Below are 23,716 nucleotides of genomic sequence, written 5' to 3'. Positions count from 1 at the left end.
CCACTGCTGTTCTCCCTTCCTTGTTTTTTATTGCCCTCCCCCATTGTGGGAGGAGGCGTCGCCGTGGCAACAGTGTAAACAGACGACAACAATTCCTCGGCGCTACAGAGCTCATTTCAACCCAAGCAACCGCTGCTGAGGGCCAGAAGAGCTGAAAGGAGAGACGGGTCCTGAGAGGAGAGACGGGTCCTGAGAGGAGAAACGGGTCCTGAGAGGAGAGACGGGTCCTGAGAGGAGAAACGGGTCCTGAGAGGAGAGACGGGTCCTGAGAGGAGAAACGGGTCCTGAGAGGAGAGACGGGTCCTGAGAGGAGAAACGGGTCCTGAGAGGAGAAACGGGTCCTGAGAGGAGAGACGGGTCCTGAGAGGAGAAACGGGTCCTGAGAGGAGAAACGGGTCCTGAGAGACACACAGGTAGGAGTCTCTGTGTTTTAAACTTCTTTTAGCGGAAAGAAAGAAGAATTGCAGTTAAACTCAATTAAAATGAGAGATTAGTGATTAGTGAAACGAGTAAATCAAAAGTTGTCTCTGCTTTAGTTGTTCTGTACTGCACTCGTAGTGCAGATAATGAAATATAGTAAATAGTAATTACAATACCCACTTAAGTCCCCCCCGGCCATTCCCCAGGTTGTCTCTGATTGGCTCCGCTCTTGGTCGGTCACATGAACATCACTCAAACAGCTTAATGGAGAAATACAGTAAATGCCCAGGACTCCGTTACCATGACAACCACTGTTAGGGATTGCATCAACGTGTGTGTAATCACACAAGACTGAGAACCCAGGGTGAGGTCATGTCTCACACCCAAGGCACACACACACAGACACACACACACTCGCACACACACACACACACTCGCACACGCACACCAAACCTGTAGCTGCTGCACAGATGACGGTTTGAAATGTTACGTACAGTCACAAATATTAATCAGTGTTTTGTAGTTGTTTTCTGCTAGCTTGATTCTCTTTGTGTTGGTTTTGTGTTGGTTTTGTGCTTCCTGTTGTTGTTTTGAGGCTCTTGGTGCTACTGTTTTCTCGTTGTGAATTTGTGTGTCAGCATGGTGCTGAAGATGACTGTTTCGGGTGTTTTAGGACTATACGGTGTTCATAGATCTGTCTCCAATCCCCATGGAGGTGCAAGCTTAATTTCTCTTCTTCGCCACCAGATATGAAGGAATGTCTTCTCTTTGCTTGTTGGGCTCTTTAACTGGTTTCATTTTAAAGTCCTGCAGATTTGATTTTGCCATCATGGCAGAGAGCGCGGACATGGAGCAGCTCCTGATGTCTTTCAAGAAGTTCGCCATCCACGGAGACACGAAAGCCACGGGGAAGGAGCTGAACGGGAAGAACTGGGCCAAACTCTGCAAAGACTGCAAAATAATCGACGGGAAGAACGTCACTGCCACTGACGTGGACATCGTTTTCTCCAAAGTCAAGTGAGTCCAGAGTCGAGTATCCAGCTGCATCTGCTTACCTTAGCGAAAACCCCTAACCCATTGAAATAAAACCCAAACTCTGATCATTCCATAGACAGAAGACGTCTCGTGTCGTGACCTATGAGGAGTTCCAGAGAGCTTTGGAGGATTTGGCCCCGAAGAGGTTCAAAGGTCAAAGTAAGGAGGAGGCGCTGGAGTCCATCTACAAGCTTGTGGAAGGCAGAGAGCCCACCAACGTGGGAGTAACGGTGCGATGCCATGTCTCTTATCATGTCTTTTAACTGTAGTTTCTTTGTCTTGTAATATTGTATCTTGTCTCTTTTGATGAAAAAATCATGACCGTATGTGTTTTCATTAACTAACGCCAACAAAGCCAAAAGGACAACTGATTGAGATGCAAGATTCTCCTGTTCCATTGAAGGAGACACACCCGGAGAAGATTGCCACGAGATCACTCTCGTATATCAGTATATATATGCATATATATTACATCTTGTCATTATATTTAATTGTATGAGAAGGTGTAGCTATAGCTGTGTGTCATCTGCATAGAAACGTACCAGGACGTTCCAGTGTAAAAGCTGAGATCCAGTCTCCCTTGAAGAGCTTCAAACATGATCGGACAGGATGAACGATTGTCTCAACAAGTCTGTTTGATGGAGCTCTGACTTTAGCCTCATTTGTTTCCATCAGAAAATGGCAAAGGCGAAGGCAGTAGACCGCCTGACCGACGCCTCCCGTTATACCGGGTCGCACAAGGAGCGCTTCGACGACAGTGGCAAGGGCAAAGGTCGCGAGGGCCGCGAGGAGATCGTGGAGAAGACAGGCTACGTGGGAGCTTACAAGAACGCCGGGACATACGACGGCAAGATGAAGACCGAGAAATAACGGGAAGTAGTGCTCCTCCACAGCACTTAGGCTGGACCGGACCTTGAACTTTGACACCTCGTGCATGTGTGTGTGTGTTGGAACTTGACACATCAGAACTTCAGACTCAATTAACCCGCTGGATCAACAGTCTGGTGTATTGGACCAGGGCGGTTCTTCATGAGTCTGTTAGCTCCTTTCAGACCAGATTCTGCTTATTTCATTGGCTCATTGTGAAAACAGATGAACCTGCTGTGGCTAACTTGCTAATGTGCTAACAGAAACATACATGCTTAAATATGAGAAAACAGGTGTTAGAAAGTAGTAAATCGCTGCCCAGCAGGTCAAACTTTATTTTACGCTGCACCTTTAAAGACGCAATGATTCTTTTGTCTTTATGAAAGTTTATTCAAGAGAAGGACATCTAACTCTCCCTCTCGTGACCTTTGGCGTTGTACTGCTAAATGTCTGTCAGTTAATATTATTTTGAGCCAGATTTCAATCCGGTCTGAATGGAACAACAATTTGATTGCAATGTTTTTCTTCCTCTTATTGTCTGTACTTTGTCTTACAATTGCCATGACAACAAGACATTCTGTGAGCGCCGACATTGGGATTTCCTTTCATTCTCAGACCTGCATGTTATTGCTTTTTAAAAAAACATTCTGCATCTTCTTGTTCTGCAATCTGATTGTTTTTATTGTTGATGTCTGGATTTGACGGGGGGAGCAGAAACTGGACCGTAGCTTCAGTAGAAGTTACTTTGTTAAATAATAAAGGCTAAATACATTTTGTCTCTTGAAGTCTGTAAAACATTTTCAGGAATATTTTTTAAAATCTCGTGAAAATGTCTTCATGATGAAAAAGTAAAAAAAGGAATATGGACCACAGATGGTGGCTTTATCTTCTCACAGCTCAGAAAGAAAAACATTATGACCTCATTACATTTTTCAACTTTTTATACTATTTATTCTGTTGAGTCCAACAAATACAGTAGAAAAAAAATGAAAGAACCAACAAAAGAAAGAGAAAGGGAAGAAACAATTTTTTTTTACAGAAAACCTAAAATTTGAAAGGTGACTATATTAAATAATTATTATTATTAAGATATAAAGGACAGTTCTCACAAACTAGTGTCCTTACAAAGGAGGGAGACGCACGCCACCAAATACATTTAAGCATTTATTAGATTAAAGCGAGGGCAACTTAAACTAACAATATAACGTGTAACGTCAAGGTGTGTGTGCAATGTTTAATAGTATAGAAACCAACCAATCATAATTACAACATGGGTGCCTCAGGAAGGAGAAGCACGCCGTCCACAAGGAGGCCCCTGGCACTAAGGGCCTCAGGTAAACCCTCTGACGACCCTATGGCCCACCTCCTTGCCTGGGGACAGTCCCCACAAGGCTCAACATTAAATCCCTGGACGTTATGGAAACGAGCTCAGGTGTGTTGGAATGTGTATGTGTGTGTAGATTCGGCTCCTTGTTGTCATGGCAGCTACAGAGTAAACAACACAACATTTGAGCGGCAGGCACCAAAGGGCTATTACACAACAGTAGAACACAAGGCGCAGCTTGACTTAGTGTGATCCGGTTGCACGTTTGGCGAGTCGGGATGAGGAGGAGGAGCTAAATATGACTCTATAGCTGCATATTTTACAAGAAAGTCTCGGAACATTACAAGAACAGAACATTATTCTGCAGAATGTTGTTTATTAATCTTCTAACATTGATTGTAAAATGACTACAAGTGATCAGCTTGTTTATGTTCTCTCACAAGATGTTTCATAACAAGCAGTAAATGATAACAATAATATTATCATATTGTTTGTGAGGTCATGAAGAGCCCTGAGATGGTGTTTTTAGCGTTTCTCTACAGCTCGGCGTCACCTCATTCCTTTTGAATCAACTCTCAGAGTCTCTGGACCTGGTTCTGATCCGTGACCCCCCCGCTGAGGTCTGTGACGCTGCTGGCTGAGAGAGGCGTCTCCCCGGTCTCCTTCTTTGTTCTTGTCTTCCTCGGGTTGGTGTTCAGACTCTTGGAGCGCAGCGTCGGGTACATCCTGTCCTCCACCATCAGCAACTCCTCCTCCTCAACACTCCTTCCTCCTCCATTACCGTGGTTACGGTCCATCGTCTCGACCCCGTGATCCCCGCCTGAAGGTGGCGTTGATATTTCCTCCGTTTTCTGATTGGTTTCGTTGACCTCGTTCCCCTCCGCCATGACTCGGGGGGAGGGACGCTGAGGCATGCTAAGAGATGCGGACGCCCGCCGTGATCCCGGGGGGCTCAAACCGGTCGAACCGGCGCTGCAGACAGCCATGTTGCTGCTGGACATCCAATCGGAGGAGGTTACGCCGCCGAGGGTCGGATGGGACAAATACTGGGGGGCCTTTGACCTCTCTGAAGGAAAGGACACTGCCGCCTCCAGCCTGGGTTTCTCCCCCTCAGCGTCCGTCACGTCGGACAGGGCCGGCGCTGGCTCCGGGTCGGGGGATCGGAGGTCAGGGTCGCAGGGAACAATTAGGATGTCAACGTTGGACAGAGACTGCGTCCTTTCCTTCAGACCTGTAACCTCCAGAGTCGAGCCAAACTCCTTCACCTCAGCTGTGAACAAGGAACAAAGGTCAGTGTCAGTCCTGATGGTGTCTACGTCAGCACTTTGTGACATCACTTCCTGGTTCACTCACTCATCGTTTGACACGTCAAACACATGTGGTGCATCTTCATTTATCTACATTTCATTTATTATTGTTCCTCCAAAGCGCACAATTTCAATTTTATTGACGAGAATCCTTTGAGAACGCTTCATCCTGCAGATAGAAGTTTCATGAGGACACACCAAGTGTTTGCAGAAGATGGAGAGAGAGACGAGTCAGTCCACTGAGTAGAAGCTTCGGGGGACTTATGTAGACGTTCCAGCAGCGATTCACACTGATTGTGGAACTTGGTCATGTGGAGTCATTAGGGTCCATTAGTAACTCTTCAGAAGGACCTTATGTAAAGAAACAATATGCCACTTAATACCTTAGAGTGCAGCCTAGTGGCCAGAAAACCTTTTTCTGACTGAACATTAAATGACGCAGAGACGTCTCTATAGAGACCTGTCAATCAGCATTAGGCCCCGCCCTAAAATATCCCCTGCTTCATGGTCTGTTTGACTCTAAATAGACCATCACTCACTAAATGACCATCAGGAAGACCTGAAACTAAACTCATGTTTACAATCTTTACTGAGGGAATATATCAAGAGAGGAGTAGAGGTACCCCCTTGTTATGATACCTGTGGTGTGGCTTCTCTCTGGACTCAGCTGGTCCTTCTTGTCGGTTCCCTCGCCCTCTCCGGACACGGAGATGCGGTCCTCATGGTCCAGCTGGTATCGGTACAGACTGTACCCGTCGCCGCTGTTCATGCTGCCGTGTCTCAGCAGCAGCTGAGCCGGCTCGCAGACCGACGAGGTCCTGGAGTGCTGGCGGACCAGCTGGGCCCGGTCAACGCCCGCCAGCTTCTCCAGGGCGTTCATCATGCGGCTGGAGAACTCCTCCATCTGGGCAAGGCGGAGGTCCACCGTCTGCAGGGAGGCCTTCATGGAGTGCTCCCTCTCGTTCACCTCCTCCAGACGCATGAACATGTTCTCCACCCTGAGGAGGTGGAGAAGATCATTACCGTTAACCAGAAAATCACTTAACTTAACACGTCTCAAGGGTTCTATGACATTTTTATGATGTATTCTTTCAAATGCTACATTGTGGCTTTTTCATGATAAAATTACCTATTCTTTTCCAATTTTTGCGAAGCATTAAACAATTTTTTTGAATGACTTTTCATATCATTTCATGTCCTTGGTCAGGCCTCACTTACCTCAACTGGTATAAAATCCCTGTAAATAGCATCTCCTCGTGGCGTATTGCATGAACATGAGTTCACAAAGACAACTGCAAGTCTCAAACACAAAGTGGTGAGTCCTGCCAACCTCTCAGACGTCACTCGGATCCTCTCGTTGTTAGAAGACTGCTTCTCGTCGTCCTTCTCCCTGAAGTACTCCTCCACACACTGCTCCTCAAACTCGTGCAGGTTCTTCAGCTCCTCAACGCTCAGCACCAGCTCTGAGGGACACATAGTGGGTCAGATCTTTGAAGCTCCTGTTACCTCCGGTTCATCACGGTTAACCTTTTAAGCCGTTTTTGGCATCTGCTCCAAAAATGGATAACCCATTACGAAAAGTGTAGTAGCTCTGACAGGATGAAAGGGAACCTGTGAAAGTGCTATGATGGGAAATATCAGTATATACGTTACTGATTAATGAATAAATGAAGATATTTCTTTAATATCCAGAATCCTCCTAAAGAAAATCACTTATCACACATACTATTATTAAACATACATACAGGGTATTCATCACTATAAAACATGGAGAAACCAGTCACATTCTTACTTAACCGAACACACCTGCCCACTAGAGGCCGAGAGCAGAAACTACAGAGGAGTAGTTCACGTTCAAGGAACTACTTCAGGAATTTTTGACACACTACACCATGACGTCTACATAAAAACGGGATGTTATGTTACTTCTAACAAAAAGTGGAGATGAACATCCAGAACGTATCTAAACGAGTTCCAAACTCTTTCTGAAAAAACAGGGCCATTTTATTGTTTGTTTTGCTTTGTTTGTTTTTCATTCTGATGGAACCCCACCACAATGCAAAGTGTACTCTGACCGCCGCCTGGTGTGTAACTACGTGATAGTGAATAGTTGGTGGGGGGGGGGGGCCCTTACGGAGTCGCCTCTCGCGGTCGTAGCGGTCTCCCTCCGGCCTCCGGCTGCAGCGGCAGCACAGCCTCTTCAGCAGGATATAGATATGGGGGATGACGATGAGGGGGGGGGGCAGGATGGGGCGGTCGTGGAAGGTCATGATCAGCTGATAGCGCTGGAACTTCCACACCTGGTTGGAGATGGACTTTACCTCGAAGAAGGTGTTGCTGCAGAGATTCAGATTTTCTATTATCACGTTAGTTATTAGTTAAAGTCAGTTAGCATGTGCCTCACTTAAAACTTAGCATTGTGCTAACGTACAACGCATTTAAAAAACTCAAATTAGGTGAAGATCAAAAAAACAGCAAAACGCGTAGAACACAAATCAACATCATCCTACTTATTAACAATCAATATTTAATTAATATAGTGAACTTTGCTCTGAAGAAAGCAGCACATTAGTGGATCTTTATCCTCCATATTATAACAGATCAATAATATCATATATTGTGGGCTTTTCCTTCATTGGTTCACTTTGTTTCAAAGGGTTGCAATTACTTTTCTGCATCAGCCTCTACGTGCAGCAGACACTTAATGCAAGGTTCAAAAACATATGTCTCTATGTGCAACATTTTTAAAAACATGTAGAAACGTATTCTTTAGGAAACTAAGCTTCCCAGACTCTTATTTTGAAAAGGTGTCTGTCCTAGCAGTAGCTGATCTGAGGTCTGCTCGGGTCACTGACTTGAAGACTGCGATGAGCAGGTTGACCAGCAGGATGTTGGCCACCAGCAGGTAGCAGGCCATGATGGCGGGCGTGAGCCAGGCTCCGGGGATGCAGGGAGGAAACTTCTTCCCGTCTTCATCGTACATGTTGTCTCCACACGGAGCTGAGACAGAGACATCGCAACCTCGTTACCTCGTCCTTGCAGACTATGTCAAAAGACTCCATGTTCATTGTTTCAGTGAGAGCATGCGTGTTCAGATCACATTAAACCAGGCGCTTTTATTGTGAAAGAACTACAGGACAAATACAGGATGTGTCGGTGCAGATAATCAAAACTTCCTGCGTCAACGAGTAAAAGTTAAATAATACGCTCACAGTGAATTCTGTCAGCAATACTTACGATTGATCTCCATCGCGTACACTGTCGACAGAGGGACGAGATGGAAAACAATAATCAATAAACAACAACAACAACAACATGGACAGCCTCCAGGGGTCCGTTTCTAGAAGCAGGTTCAGTGTAAACTCAGAGTTTGTCCCCCTGAGATGAGTTTCAGAAAGGGAGGTAACTAAAGCTCAGGGTCAGTCGCTATGGTAACTGAGCCTGTGAACCCCACCTGGTCTGGAGCAGGTGTTCTTTCAGAGGCTCCTCCCCCTGACAGCAACCAGCCAATGACACCGCGCGCTTTCATTTCCTCATTCATTCATCCTCTGAATCAGTTTCCACATATGAACAAAATAAGTTCCCTGGACACAAACCAGTGAGCCATTAAAGAGGAATAAAACACATTATAGGTTCAATACCATTGGACCAGTTTGTGTTGTAGTGGTTAAATATGAGCATGGTGTGTGTTTCCAGCCTGTGTGTAGTGTGTTCTAACAGTGAATTAGTCAAACGGATGTTTTATGATTAGTTTGTACATTAAATATTACGCCTTGTTTCTCTGTCTTTTGCTGCAGTAGCGTGTTGCTTTGGTTCTAATCACGGTTCAAACTCTGTACTCTTCCATTAATATTTACACCTCGACAGGGGTGATGTGTGCCGACCGATTGTTGGTGGTCGTTGCCATGGTAACTCGTTGTATCATGGCTCCATTCATGCTGCCTTCAGTGCACGCGCTCAACTCTGAGTCAAACTACTCCGAGTTGTTGAACGACTCTAAACAGCTGTTTCCCATCTCAGGGTAAATCAACCGAGTTTGTTGAACCTCCTTCTTGAAACGGACCCCAGGTCAAGTGGCTTAGCGACTAAATGTATCACAAATTACCTCCTTTAGTTTCATCAGCACAAGTGAGGACATTTTTAGGGCTACAGTCCTAAAGGGCTAGTCATAGGACGATGAAGAACTTGTGTAGTAATTTCTGCCTTATAAGGACACACAGACATTTAGACCTTATGAGGACATTGTTACGTATGAGGACCTTTCTAGGACAGCTGTGTGTAAAGACGTCAACACGGGACATGAGGACTAGCAGCTGCCTGGCTGGAAGTCTTACTATGGACTCTAGTCTTACGGTCTATGGAGTCTGCAAACACCTCTCCGTAGATCATCCAGTACGGCATGTAGAAGATGTTTCGGGCCAGACGCCACGTTGGTTCCTCGTCCGGGTGGAGGATGGCCTGTCGAGCCACGCCGAAGCTCATCAGCACCACCAGCATGATGACCACAAAGTACAGCATGTCGATCATCTGGGGGACATCTTACTCAATCAAAACCAGGTTTCTATCATCGTCAGTGTGTCCACGAGGACAAAATATCCTACACAGAAAATCAAGGAAATGTGAATGTTGGATGTTTTTAAGTAAATGAAACACTGAAACATGGAAACAGGAAGCGCTTCGAAGTAACATAATGACAATAAAGCTTTGAATCTTGAATGTTGAATCTGTTGATGACAATGTTGAAATGATTGTCACTCCCTTTACCATTTTTCCAATCATCATGACGTAGGGCCCCAGGTACTTGTTGACCCCAAAGATGTCCAGGACCCGGATGTACCAGAAGATGATGTCGACGCAGTAGATGACACGGCCATAGCCCATGGAGGGCTCGCTCTGCAGCCGCAGCAGCAAACCCAGCAGGAAGACGGAGATGGCTGCCAGGTCAGTGATGTTCCAGTAGTCCTCCAGCCACACGTTGATCTTCTGCTTCAGCTTCCCCGGCTCCGACATCAGGATCTAAAGGAGGGAGAGAGGTTAGATCTTCTGCTCATCGGTCACCTCGGCTCGCTTTAGAAGTGTCTCACTTGTGAGTTATTTCAATTTTATGTTCTTGTTAAAGGCTTTTCTTATTCATTTTCATTGCTGCATCATTAACGGTAAACTCAGTGTTTACAGTGTTAGAGTATCAGTATATAAAGTTCTAGAGTAACAGTATATCGAGTGTTATAAACTCAATATTTCGTGCTATGTGTCATGTTTTGGTTTTGTTGCTTGTTGTTTTGGTTGTTTTGTGTTTTTCCACTTTGCCCCCATCTTTTGGTTTTCCCTCTTCCAGATCTTCTCCAGGCAGAATGTGATGGCGGAGGGCGGGGGTGGCTGGCTGCTCGCAACGAGACGCACCTGTTCCTCATCCCACTAATCACCCGGGCCATAAATGCCTGCTATGATCTTCACTCCAGTGCCAGATCATCCCGTCTTGTCCCTTGCTGGTACGTCTTCTTGCCTCCTTGGGAGTTTTCGCTGTGATCTACTCCAGCCCTCAGTGCCAGCTCGACCTCCGCCGTCTCTTCCTGTCCAGCGCCTTTTCCTTTGTGCCCAGCTGCGGTCAATAAACTCTTCGAAGACCATCTTGGCCTCTGTCTCTGCATTTTGGGGTCCATCGTGAACCGGCTCGTGACACTATGACCTCAGTATTTACAGTATTAGAATATCAGTACATAAAGTTGTGTAAACTCAGTAGTTACGGTGTTATCACAGAGAAACTTTTGCGTTATTCTCTTAATAGTTATGGTACGTTGACACCAAACGCCTCAAAACCTCTGAAGAAGAAACAGATCAACTTTTTTTTTTTTTTTTCCGCATCAACCCTGGAAACATAGCGACTCTGTACTTGTTGTGGAAGTCCTACTAATGTCAGACCTTCAAACGTGTTTTTGTACTAAATAGCATCCGAGTTTGTTTCCTTATGGTTGAAATGCACTTATTGTAAGTGTCTTTGGTAAATGGAGTTATACTTGTACAGCGCTTTTCTAGTCTTCTGACCACTCAAAGCGCTTTAAAACTACATAACATTTTTCACCCATTCATACACTAATGACAGGACCTACCATACACAGTGGCACCTGCCCATCAGTAACTAACATTCACACAGTGTAGTCACAGCTAGAGGAGCAATGCTGGGGTCAAGTGTCCAAGGACACATCGACATGCAGCTTAGCCGGGCCTGGGATCAAACCGACTCATCCACAGTCGCCCCCCCCTCTTTGGATTAAAGTGTCAGCTAAATGTAATGTAATAATGTGTGACAACATTAAGGATTTGGCTCAGGTGTGTCTCTCCTTCACCTGTCTGACTTTCTCCAGTCCCAGAGTGATGATGTAAGAGATGACGATCCACTCCTGCAAAGATGGCCATCGCTCCATCTTCACCAGGATGATGTAGTTGTACAGCATCAGGTACACCAGGTACGAGATCTGATGTGCACATACACACATAAAAGATGGTTACAACAAGCTCAAATTTCAGGTATTTACAGTTTTGTTATTAAAATTAATATTATGCTAATTATATATTATATTGTGTCACATCATTGAAATGCCTGAGGGTAAAAGGCCTTCCTTATTTTTGATATAATTGATAATGTGAATCAAGTAAACTAAATTCTTCAGTTTTTGTGTTTATCGCTGATAATTCTTTTTAGAACCAACTCAGTCAAGAGTTGGTTAAGCACCACTTGGGACATCAGGCACGCATCCAAGCTCTTCTTCATACACCCGTCCTCGAGTATCAACAGCTAAACCATCACTCTGCTTTAAACTTGCTGCATAATAACAACTTCTCAATGTCAATGGATGTCCTTCCAGAGACCTCCCATGTTCACTAATGGTTCGATTATTATTTATTGAACTTGACAGAGAAATAAAACCTGTTTCGTTACCTCTCTGTTTGTCAGAGTGACGCGTTGCTGGAAGACAACAGCGACACGTTGGTGAGAGTTGGACAGAGGACCATTGGTTGGTGTTAACGAAAGGATTTAAGGTTTCATCGCTGAATATTTACGTAATCTCATGGTTTCAGAACAAATCTTGTCCACGGCATCGAGGTAACGGGGAAGAAACAGGTTTTATTCCTCTGTAGGGTTTTTTGTATAGTATTAATAATGTTAATAATAACGTTAGTAGCACTTTAGGCTTAAGGCTCTAGGTTTAGACTGCCGGGGGACTTCTTAGGACACACCGAGCCCCTCTTTCACTCTCACTCTCTCCTCCCACAATCATCCATGTTTTATTAATGTACATCACTAATTAAGCTTCTTTCCGGGAGTTCTTTGTGCTTTCTCGCCTAGCAGGTCTCCGTGGATCATAGTTTTGTGCGGACCCCGGTTCTGACTCCTGGCTCATGGCTCTGCTGACACCTGCTGCTGCCATCACCATTACTTTAAATATGATTCATATTACTGTCATCAAAAACCAACATCTTTCTGCTCTCCCTCCCCACAGAAGCCTCTGTGGATGGTGGTTCGATCTGATGGAGGTTGTCCCTGCAGTGGTCCTGCCGTACACCTCTTCTGCTACTTGCAATTACTTGTATCATCTCTGTTAGAGAAATTGAATGTATTGTACATCTTTTACATTGTTGATTCTGTACACATGACATCCATTGCAGTCTGTCCATCCCGGGAGAGGGATCCTCCTCTGACGTTCTCCCTAAGGTTTCTTCCCTTTTTTCCCCATTGAAGGGTTTTTTCATATTTTGGGGAGTTGTTCCTGTGCCGATGTGAGGGTTTCGGGACAGAGGATGTTGCATGTGTACAGACTTTAAAGCCCTCTGAGGCAAATTTGTAATTTGCGATTTTGGGCTATACAAAATAAAATGAATTGAATTGAATTGAATTGAACTTTTGTTGGATTAAAGGTTCTCCTGCAGTCAGTTTAAAACCTGAATATGAGTAAACCGGGGTCAAGGATAAATGAACACAGAAGTTATGTTTCAGATCATTTCAGTTGCCATCATTGGGTCTATCACAAACTTGCCGTGTTGAACCAGAACTTGGTGTACGGAGTGTTGTAGAACTCGTAGATCTTCCTCCCGATGGGAATCCTCCTCTTGTGATTCTTCTGCTCCTCTTCTTCATCTTCTTTCTTTGATGCAGCGTCAACGTTGGAGACGGCGTCCTGAAACAAAACCTCAGATCAGAAACCGAGTTCTTACCGACGGATGAGCTGCTGGTATGAGTCTGCACCTTCTTGGATTTAGTGTCCACCTCTTTGGTTTTAACCTCCTTGTTCTCTTTGGACGAATGAAACGAACCTTCGTCTCCCAAACGAAACTCCAGCAGCAGAATTGCAGGAGGAAAGACGATCCCCAGAATCACCTTGGAACAAGAATCCGCTCGGTATTATCTGAGGGTTCATTGTCATCATTACCATTGGAATTGAAATTTACACTCACATTCATCCTCGCAAACATACGCACACCCACACTCATGCGTCTCTCAGGGTCCATTCCGGATGCTGACCGGAGACCTGACAGGGTGCCCGAGTGCTGTTTTGGGGGTACCTTGAGGCAGTTGCTCTTGCCCACGCTCAGGCAGCCCATCCACATGTCCGTCAGCAGCATCTGGCTGCAGGTGTGTGCAATGAAGTCTCTGTGCTTGGCAGCAACAGCCAGCTTCAGGCAGGTGGAGTTGCTCCAGTTGCTCAGCTCGTAGGTCAACAGCTTCATGGCCACCTGCTCATCGTGTTTGTAGGACTGATCCAGCAGTTCGTAGGCCAGCTGACCAAACTCCCTGCAAGAGAAAGACACCCACCAGCGCCCCTCTTCAAGATTTGAGCTTCACTTTATACGCCACAAAAAATAGTGGCCTATGTAGGACATGTCAAGTTACATGTGATCTTTAGGAAATAAAAGGTGGTGTCACTGGCTCTGCAGGACTCACTTTGAGTTGTTCTCCAGGTCTTGGAAGATGTCTTCTACCAACTCGCTCTGAGAGGACTCGTGGGCCATGGCTTTGTAGAGCTTGCAGGCCACCAGGGCCTTTGCCATGGCCTCCTCCCCCCGCTGCCACAGGAACAGCGCCATCTTTTGGCGCTTCATTAGCACGGCCCACACCATGAGCTCGTGGAACGGGTACTGAAACCTGCAGACCTCCGGGTCGTCCACGTCGATGTCCACTTCCTCTTCCTTCTTCTTGTTCTTCTTGCCTTTTCCCTTCGCCCGGGGCTCGTCGTCCTGCAGGAACATGAGTTCACATGAGTCCATGTGAAGCCACATGAGTCCATGTAAAGCCACATGAGTCCATCTGAGTCAGCATGAGTCCATCTGAGTCCACATAAGTCCATCTGAGGCCACATGAGTCCATCTGAGTCCACATGAGTCCATGTGAAGCCACAGGAGGCCATGAAGGTTCACCATTAACTACCAATTGTTGTGAAAAGGTTAAAAATAAAGAAACATACGCACCTCCATTCCAAGAAGCTTTAGAGCTTTAGGCTGCAAGAGAAAACATGAAGCGATTTCATCGCAGACATCTACTAATAATCAATCATACATTCCTTCTCTCCTGAAATGGTCTATATGGCTGATCGTTAAATAACTGACTTTTCTATGTATTTGTGTTTGAACTTGACTAGTTTCTTATGTGACACTTAGTGTATGTTTAGCAAGATGATTTTAAGTGATGGGTTGTTCTAACGTGAAGCTGTTGATGGTGAATGTCACTTTACTTTACGCTTAGAATGTGATATTTTTAACACGAGACTCGCCGTCGTTTTTGAACGCGGAGTCTCAACGGGAGTGTGCTCACTCGCTTGAGGCCGTACAGGTTGGTGTACAGCGCCCTGAAGCTCTTCCTGGTGTAGTTGCAGCGGTAGGCGCCGCCCATGAGCAGCTCCAGCACCAGGCCGATGTCGATCAGCGTGATCTGATAGTCTGGAGGGAGGTTCCCCTGAAGCAAAGATGTGTGTCAACAAGCACAGAGAAAGGAGATGAAAAAGATTTTGGTACATTTTTTACACATTTGTTAATTGGTTTAAAACTAACAAGAATACCAATATTATTTATGTCATAGCATGGCCCTCAAAAAGTGAGATTGAATAATAACTGAAAACAAATAAGTCAAACAAAAAACTATAATATCTTATACTTTGATATTATAAAAAAGATACACACATGATATTATAAAAAAGATACACACATGTCACATACGTATTCTAACTATTATTTAATTATTAATGCTTAAAAAAATACAAACTCACCTTTTTTACGTCCCTCACCACAAAGTGCAACGTGTTGGTCGGTCCCAACTTCTACAGGAGAGAACCAGCAAATATGTAAACATATATATATATATATATAAATATGCACAAAAACGCGTATATACATATCACAGTGTCAGCCCCAACGCTTGTATTGTATTTTTTATTACAGATGGCCTTGATTTACTATGTTTATAGTAACAATTTCCGCATTAAAAATGCCTTCTATACAAGCAGTATGATTGTTTATTGATATTCTAACTGTGAGCGTTTAGAGACACGCACATTACTTCAGTACGACTTGTTTTACTTTACAAGCAATAGTGTATGAACATCACACATTTTATACATTATTCAGAATGAATATGAAATAATAATCTGTATATATGCAATAAAGGCGTTGCCCCCCAGAGGGCAGCAGAGAGCTGGTCTGACACTAACGTGACTCTATATAAATACATTAAAAAATAAAATACACTAAAAAACATCTCATATATGATTATCAACCACCGCGGCTCTCTTGTTGTTCTAAAAGTGGTTCTAAAGGGAAGAGGATGACGATTAGAGGCAGCAGTGACATAACAGAAGATGAAGAGCATTGCTGATGGAGGTTAAGCTGCAGATAAACATAAAAGGTTAAAGTAGAAAGCTTTTGTTTCATAACTCATCATCACGGAAACACTGATCATAAGAATAATCCCAACATGAGTGCACCTTTCTCTGTTTTTAGTTAATATAAAATAATATATTCATAGATATAAATATATACATATCAAGTTGTATTTATTGTTAGCACACACAGTAAACAACCCTTTTACCTCAAATCAAGTGAAATAATTCAGGTTTCCTGTGAAGTGAGTCAGCAGCCTGAGCTGTAAATGTGCCAAATCTGAATTAAATGACTTTTGTTTAGTCTCCAAAATCGGGAGTCATTGTTCTGTTTAAAAGTTCTTTAAAGTTCATCAAACAAAAAATGATAAATCAACTTATAACGTCAGCTCTACTTGAGGTTTATTTTTCCTTTGTATTCCACAACAGCTTACTATAAATACTATGTACTGTATATAAAAACATTTCGCAAGAAGATTAAAGTAGTTTCAAATATCTCTGGCAGCAAAGCGCGTTCTAAACCTCACGCCGTGATAGGACGAAGACGACTCCCCACGTAAGGATGTCACATGACTCGATCAGAACGAACCCCCCGACACATTATTGTTCACTCACAGGTAAATATTTATTCTTTTTAGATTTAAATATTGTTTCAAATCTGCTGCAGAGATGCTTAATATTTATTATTCATTCATTATCAGTTAATTGATCTGATTATATTGATCTGCATGTAACTTTATTCATTGTTGTAAAGTTTGAAAAGCATTCGCCTCTATTTGAAGTCTCTACGGTGACATCACATTAATAAACCATGTGACCACACCCACATTTAAACATGCGGCACACGTCAGGGGAGCCTCACCGTGTTGTACAGCTCCTCCAGGCGAGGAATGGTCAGGAAGTGATGGATGTTCACTCCGTTCTCGATCAGCAGCTTCACAAAGTCCACCCGGTCCAGCACCAGAGCGTCCATCATGGCCTGCTCCAGGGAGTTCACCTGATGCAATGACATCACCACCATCATCGCCATCATTTTTGTCGTCATCAGTATCATTATTATTATCGGCATCATACCAGCTGCCGATAATAATAATGACATAACAGTTTGGCTACTAAAAGACTCTGGTTACGCTTATTTGTTGGGTTTAGCTATTTTGTCTTTGGTTTGTGAGTTACAAGTTTTAGACAAAGCTTTTATTGTGCTCTCTCACCCAGCTAAGCAGCTCTAGCTTCCTGGGGTCGGTCTCCTCTGGGGGCTCCGGTTTGGTTTTGCCCCCCTTTCCTTTCTTTACCCGGCCTTTCCCCTTCACGCCTCCCGCTGGCGCTCGCTGGGCCATCGGACTCTTGGGCCGGTCGCTGGGGGAGGAGCTCACAGGCTGCAGAGACACCACGCGCATGCAGTCAGAGATGGAGACACCCTTGACATGGATGTAATGGTAGACGTGAGCTGAGGGAACTGTATTTCTGGACCAGCTTCCTTTTCCTAATTTCTGTTCTTCATACTTTATTAACGAGAGGGAAGAAAAGTTGTCTTTCGTCTCGCTCAAGTATATATCTGTTCATTTGTTGAACAAATATATTTATTTTTATATTTATATTTACAACAAGATGATGGTGACACAGATGCACCAGAGATCTCTCTATATGGGGGGACTCACGGGCCAGTGGTGACCGTACACGAAGATCTGACTGCGAGCGATGTCCACCCGGTTCCAGGCCAGAGCCAAACTCAGCTGGTCGGACGCCGACGCGTTGGTACCTTCAGTAACACACACACACTCACAGTACAGGTACAGCGTGTGTGTGTGTGTGTAAGAGAGACTGAGGAGGCTGGGCGTGTTACCTTTGAGCAGAGCTGTCAGGATGGACATCTCAATGTCCTGAAGTCCCTCTGAGCCCATGCGGAACACTGTGATCTGCACACCCAACACACAACTCTATGATCTACACACTGTGATATACTGATTTGTTCCTGGCCTAGTTTCTCAAGTCACTGTTGTTCCATTTAGTTTAGCTACCACTCGTTCTGCCGAGTATTATACCCCCCCGCCGTTGGCCGGTCCTTGGAGGGGAGGGGGTGGATAGCCATGATTTGGTCAGTTGAAAAGTAGCTTGCAAGCGAGAAAAGTGGCACCCTTGTTCTAGGCTCCTTCACTGTTACCTTGCAAGGGTGCATACATTCCTTGCTTGTAAGCAAATTGTTGTCCTTCAACTAAAGAGTATTGTTGTGTTTGAAAAGATGGCTCTTCCACCACCCAAACCTCCCACATTCACCCAGGAGGAGGATTCTGGGAAAAGAACATCCCTTATGGAGCAGGACAGAGTAGCAGAGGAGAACCAAAGGATGGAGAAGCGGATTGATCGCCACAGACCTCACACCAGAAACACGTTGATCTGACCACGGACCGTTTTTAGTGAATTAATGTGTGATTTATGTGAACTGAGAGCGAGGCTGAGCTCGGAGTGAAACAGAGGATTGTGGGATTAAATGAAAGAGGCTCAGGACCACAGATCAATTTCCATTAAGAGGAAGAGTTTTAGGGGTCAGGGTTCAGATGTGGGTCATTAAGTTAATGTCACAATCAGCAGGAGCAGGATTTATACTGAGAACTATTACTATTAAGTGTTCATAGTGTGCACTGATACATGAACATGTTGTTTTAATGGTAGCCTTGTAACCAGCTCATGTAGTACTCTAAATGAACACCATGCTGGACTGAAGAAGATTTGAATCTTTTGAGAGCAAGAACTCATGTTTACAATGTTTACTGAGGGAATAAATCAAGAGAGAAGTAGAGTCATTTTCTCATAGGCTTCTTTGGACCAGAGGAGTCGCCCCCTGCTGGTCCCTACAGAGAATGCAGCTTTAAAACATGAATCCTCGGCTTCGCTTCATGAAACAAGAGGTTGCCTCGTGTTGCTTCATTCCGTCCAACCAACGCTTCCTCTGAACATGATCCAGGGATCACATTTGTCATCATGTCAGTGTAAAACTACCAGTGAGATTTAAAGGTGGTTTGGTTGATGAGGATGAACCCCAGGACGAGCAATGAACAGTTGCTTTATTGAGTCCGTCCCGACCTACCAGGGCTCTCTTCTTCATGCACTCCATCACCATGAGGAAGATCTGCTGCGCCTGGCTACGGCAGTAGTTGAAGGTCTTCTGGATAGTGACCAGCAGCTGATCTTTGACGCTGTCACTCAGCAACCTAAAGAAGGAGAATCAGGGTAAAGTGACCGGGAGGAGTGTGAGTCACCTCAACGAGTCTTCGGTGGGTCTAGAGTCTAAAGATGCTGCCCCACCATACGAGTAGGTTACAAACAAAGTCAATGCAGGGAATTCAATAGAGGCACTTGCCTATAATAGACGCAGACATTGGAGATATTAGAGATCTTAGAGAGGTTAGACACACTAGAGACAGAGACACTAGATTTGCACAAGAGGACTCACAGAAGTGGAGTCACTCACCCATCTTCGCCGCAGTATCTGTGGGCGAAGGAGATGATGTCAGAGGCTCGGCCGCTGCCGTCACAGACGACCACAGGGACCGGAGGCTCCTCCCTCAGGCTCTCCAACACAATGGAGATAATATTGGGACCCCCCTCCAAGATCAGGCACACGACAGGGACGCCCTGACCCAGACCTGAGACACATGGGACATGAGTGTCTAACAGGGGGAAGGGACCCTGCCAGGTCTACTGCTGCGATAAAAACCTCAACAAAAACCTGGAGCCGTGTAAAAGAGGGATGCTGGTGCGGGGTGTGGGGGGATGCTCTAATCTCCCTGATCTCTCTGTCTCTCTACTTTTTCTAGTTTGTCTGATGTCTCTAGTGTCTTGTCCTCTCTTTTTCTTGTGTCTCTGCCCAGTGTCTGTCCCTTTCTATTTGTTGTTTGTTTCTAGTATGATCTCTCTAGTGTCTCAACCTCTCTATTGTCTTTGATGTCTCAGCCTCTCTAGTGTCTGATATTGAGACCATAAACTCATGTTTAAAATAGATAAAGCAAGAGAGAAGTAGAGGCCATGGAGAGGAACAGAACACATGTCAGTTGTTTATTAGCGAGACATAACCATGGAAACATGACTACATTTGTAGCTGAGGCCCTTTAACGCTGACTCACGCGTGTTGATCTTCTGCAGGGCGATGTGTTTCTCCAGCTGCCGGCGGAGTCGGACCTCGGCGCCGTACTTTCCGGCGGTCCCGTTGTCGGACAGGATGAAGTGGGAGTGGCTGCTGTTTAGGACCGACAACTTGCTGAGCGGGTTGGACATGGTCTGGTAGGGACGAGTCACCTGGAAGGTACGCATATCCCATTGGTCTGATTGTAGGTGGGAGGAGTGACAAACAATGCTATTTCTATTAAAATATGGTAAGGATTCATTAAGCTCTTTCGAATAGAGAAGAACCTGACCGTCTCTTCGAGTCTCAACCCTTTTATCTGAAAACATTTGTAGATCACTACATTTTTCATTTCCAGTCTGGTTGTGTTCTAATTGAGTCTAGTTTGGTCCGGTTTGGTTTGGTTTGGGTCTAATTGGTTCCAGTTCATTCTGGTTGGGGTCTGGTTTATCTCACATCTTTCCCAATGAGGTCTTCCTTGTTTTCAATGATGCCCCACGGTGCGATGCCGATGGCACACACCTTCCCTCTGGACTTGGACGAGTGGTCTTTGAGAGCATCTCCAACGTGGCGGATCACTCCTGATAAACCACAGAGATCAGAACTGGGTCAGGGAATGAGGTCCCGTTTTTAAGTGATCTTGCAATCATTGGTTTCATAAAGCAGAATGCATTCCTATAAAGTCTGCAATAATTATCTTTTTTAAATAAAAAAGTTACTTTCTTCCCGATAATATCTGCTTTGTGACCACAGAGCCCTGATTAGCTTAGGATAGCAAAGAGGCTGTAAACAGAGGGGAAAAGCTAGCCTGGCTCAGTGCTCAGGATTGAGAACTACAAATAGAGCAGTTGGTGACTGGAACGGTACCGGTGCTGACGCCTCCAGTGAAGATCCAGGCTCCAGTGGTCACTGCGGCTTTGATTAGTCCTTTACCGAAGACCTGCTTGAGTTTGGGGGGCAGGTCAAAGTTCTGCAGGCCCCCGTGGACCGAGATGAGCAGCGTGGGGAGCTCCAGCTGCCACTCCTTTACCATCAGGTGGAGTAGGTGGTCCGGCTTAGAGTCATTTGAGACCCGGATGTACTGTGCGGGAGAAGGAGGAAGATGGCGGAGTTATTGATCCAATGGGGGAGCAGCAGAAACATTACATTATATCAAAATATGAAATATTACATTTCAAATACTAAAGGAAATGTTAATTATATTCTACCTAAAATATATCTAATATTTCGAAAGGAAAAAAACACTGATGGACGCACCATGGCCTTGTTGACATGTCCCCCGCCCTGGAACTCGATGACCCCGTAGGCGTCGGTGGGTGAGCTCTGGGTGTGTTTCGCCGGGTTCCATCTCTCCGCCAGTTGGACCTCAAGCTGAACCAGGGGGGCTCCCTCTTCGTTAGGCTCCGGAGGGGTGTAGGTGTGCTGCGTCACCGGCAGGCCACAAGCGCATCTGGACAAAGGCGGACAGAACTATAGCGAGGTGGAAGGAAACAAGATGGAGGATAGGGAGGTCTCTCTGAAAAATGATGTTTCCCCGGGTCATAACATCAGGATGGGTGGGCGGTGCTACCTGCTGGCGTCTCTGCTGGGGAGAACTTGGATGCAATCTCTTTTCTGGAAGGTTCTCTCAATCCACGCACGCTGAGTCTGAAAGGGCACACAGGTTCAGAATCAAAAACGGATACAGAGAGATAGTTTCTACTACTAACTTTCCTCGTATAATACAGGATGCATTTATGGGAATATTAATTAGGTCTCGGAAGAACCAGTAGCTCTCTAAAGGACCAGCAACTCTCTGAATAACCAGCATCTCTGTGAAGAACCAGTAGCTCTCTAAAGGACCAGCAACTCTCTGAATAACCAGCAGCTCTGTGAAGAACCAGTAGCTCTCTGAAGGAGCAGCAACTCTCTGAATAACCAGCAGCTCTGTGAAGGACCAGCAGCCAGGGCTGGACTGGTAATCGGGCCCACCGGGCAAATGCCGACGCACTTGGGGGCCGGTCGATAGGCCTATAAAAACATGTTATTTAAAAAAAAAATGTTTTGCTTTCGACCGGCCCATAAAGCAGGGACAGCGGCCCATTGGTTCATTTCCATACTGACACTGGGCTGGCCCAATCATCTCTTAGCAGGCTGTCACTTAAAAGTGTCACTTAAAAGTGACTGCAATGGCCACTCAGCTAAAGTCAAATAACACAGCATAAGCTATTTTGCACTGTTTTTGTAGCTAGCAGAGTTGAGAGTTCACTTATTCAATTGCAATTTGGGATATTCTAATGTAACCATTTAAAACTGATAACGTCGACGGCCCTTCTTCTCTAGAAAAAAACTTAAATTATGCCATTTGATTATTTTAATTATTACTCGCCCACGAGTTACACGTTAGAAGAGGTAGCTAACGTATGTTATTTGGGGGTTAAAAACCCGCTTTGCATTTTGAAAGCTGTGTATTCAACTGACTAGATATTTTATAATGTTTCATCTGAATTTCCAATATCATCAATATGCAATATTACGGCAAGTGAATACTCTAAATTCTATATATACAGTATATATATATATATATATTATCAGGACGTTTTGTGTGAGTAATTTGTTTGTATAGGTTTTTTATGGGAAGTATCTCAACAATTAGAGGTAAATGTTGTTTGGTGTCATATTAAAGAGGGGGGTTTGTGCTCTTTAAAGGGATAGTTCACCCAAAAATGAAAATTGTGTCATCATTTACTCACCCCCAAGTTGTTTCAAACCTGTATGAATTTCTTTATTCTGATAAACAAAAATATATATTTTAAAGAATGTCGGTAATCAGACAGTTGATGGACCCCATTGACTTCCATAGTATTTTTTTTTCTACTATGGAAGTCAATGGGGTCCATCAACTGTCTGATTACCGACATTACTGTCCATGGCACTTACAGTAGTTCTCAGCTTTGTATGGCTTTTTGGGAACGGAACAGTAGATATGCATATCTACAGGGACCGCAAGGAGAGTGTACTGGTTGGTGGTTGTGTCCAACCGATTGTGGGGGGCCGGTCTGAGCAAAAATGCCAAATTTGTCCCAGTCCAGCCCTGCCAGCAGCTCTCTGAAGGACCAGTAAATCTCTGAAGGACCAGTGTCTCTCTGAAGAACCAGTAGCTCTCTAAAGGACCAGCAGCTCTCTGAAGTACCAGTGCCTCTCTGAAGAACCAGTAGCTCTCTGAAGGACCAGCAGATTTCTGAAAGACCAGCAGCTCTCTGAAGAACCAGTAGCTCTCTGAAGGACCAGCAGATTTCTGAAAGACCAGCAGCTCTCTGAAGGACCAGTATCTCTCTGAAGGACCAGTAGATCTCTGAAGAACCAGTAGCTCTCTGAAGGACCAGCAGATTTCTGAAAGAGCAGCAGCTCTCTGAAGAACCAGTAGCTCTCTGAAGGACCAGCAGATTTCTGAAAGACCAGCAGCTCTCTGAAGGACCAGCAGCTCTCTGAAGGACCAGTATCTCTCTGAAGGACCAGTAGATCTCTGAAGGACCAGCAGCTTTCTGAAGGACCAGTGCACCACCTTTTCAACATCTGCAATGACCCCCCTCAGATGGGTGGAGACCCCAGAGCAGGTTGTCGGTTTGAATCCGTCCTACCTTCTGCGATGCAGAGGACGCGCTGCGTTTGACGGATGACCGTTTGAGCGACCCGTTGGTTCCTCTCCTCCCCCTGCCGTCCATGTTGAGAAGATCAGCTGTCCTCCTACGTCTTCTCCTGTCTCCTCCCGTACCCGGTCGTGTCCTGTCGTCCAGAC

At 45.0% G+C, this 23,716-nt stretch overlaps 2 protein-coding genes across 4 annotated transcripts; one reads left to right on the top strand and one right to left on the bottom strand.

Annotated features, from left to right (window-relative positions):
- Window positions 1-254: 254 nt before the first annotated feature.
- tppp3 (tubulin polymerization-promoting protein family member 3) lies at window positions 255-3,096 on the top strand. Of its 3 annotated transcripts, none has more exons than XM_037456516.2 (4): window positions 255-413; window positions 1,226-1,437; window positions 1,532-1,685; window positions 2,131-3,096. In XM_037456516.2, exons 2-4 carry the CDS (start codon window positions 1,250-1,252, stop codon window positions 2,323-2,325), a joined length of 537 nt encoding a protein of 178 aa, XP_037312413.1. In that variant the 5' UTR covers window positions 255-413; window positions 1,226-1,249; the 3' UTR covers window positions 2,326-3,096. The 3 variants fall into 3 exon arrangements, with proteins under 3 accessions (XP_037312413.1, XP_037312404.1, XP_062417942.1); XM_037456507.2 differs by having other exon boundaries at window positions 305-413; window positions 1,234-1,437; XM_062561958.1 differs by lacking the exon at window positions 255-413 and adding an exon at window positions 908-1,135.
- Window positions 3,097-3,548: 452 nt separating this feature from the next.
- LOC119199412 (transient receptor potential cation channel subfamily M member 1-like) lies at window positions 3,549-23,648 on the bottom strand. The gene is made up of 28 exons (XM_062561957.1): window positions 23,559-23,648; window positions 21,509-21,585; window positions 21,196-21,388; window positions 20,806-21,019; window positions 20,395-20,519; window positions 19,940-20,111; window positions 19,288-19,462; window positions 18,904-19,027; window positions 17,662-17,734; window positions 17,477-17,577; window positions 17,030-17,194; window positions 16,681-16,815; window positions 15,210-15,260; window positions 14,759-14,899; window positions 14,416-14,445; window positions 13,892-14,184; window positions 13,513-13,741; window positions 13,196-13,327; window positions 12,987-13,127; window positions 11,298-11,426; window positions 9,718-9,969; window positions 9,288-9,480; window positions 8,191-8,211; window positions 7,809-7,953; window positions 7,088-7,290; window positions 6,284-6,416; window positions 5,593-5,951; window positions 3,549-4,916 (listed from the first exon to the last, which is right to left on the bottom strand). Exons 1-28 carry the CDS (start codon window positions 23,640-23,642, stop codon window positions 4,222-4,224), a joined length of 4,785 nt encoding a protein of 1,594 aa, XP_062417941.1. The 5' UTR covers window positions 23,643-23,648; the 3' UTR covers window positions 3,549-4,221.
- Between the last annotated feature and the right edge of the window lie 68 nt (window positions 23,649-23,716).

Source organism: Pungitius pungitius, chromosome 4 (genome assembly GCF_949316345.1).
Source record: "Pungitius pungitius chromosome 4, fPunPun2.1, whole genome shotgun sequence".
In the NCBI taxonomy this organism is placed as follows: domain Eukaryota; kingdom Metazoa; phylum Chordata; class Actinopteri; order Perciformes; family Gasterosteidae; genus Pungitius; species Pungitius pungitius.
The sequence above is the reverse complement of the archived record's forward strand: the minus strand, read 5'-3'. Positions and strand labels throughout refer to the sequence as shown.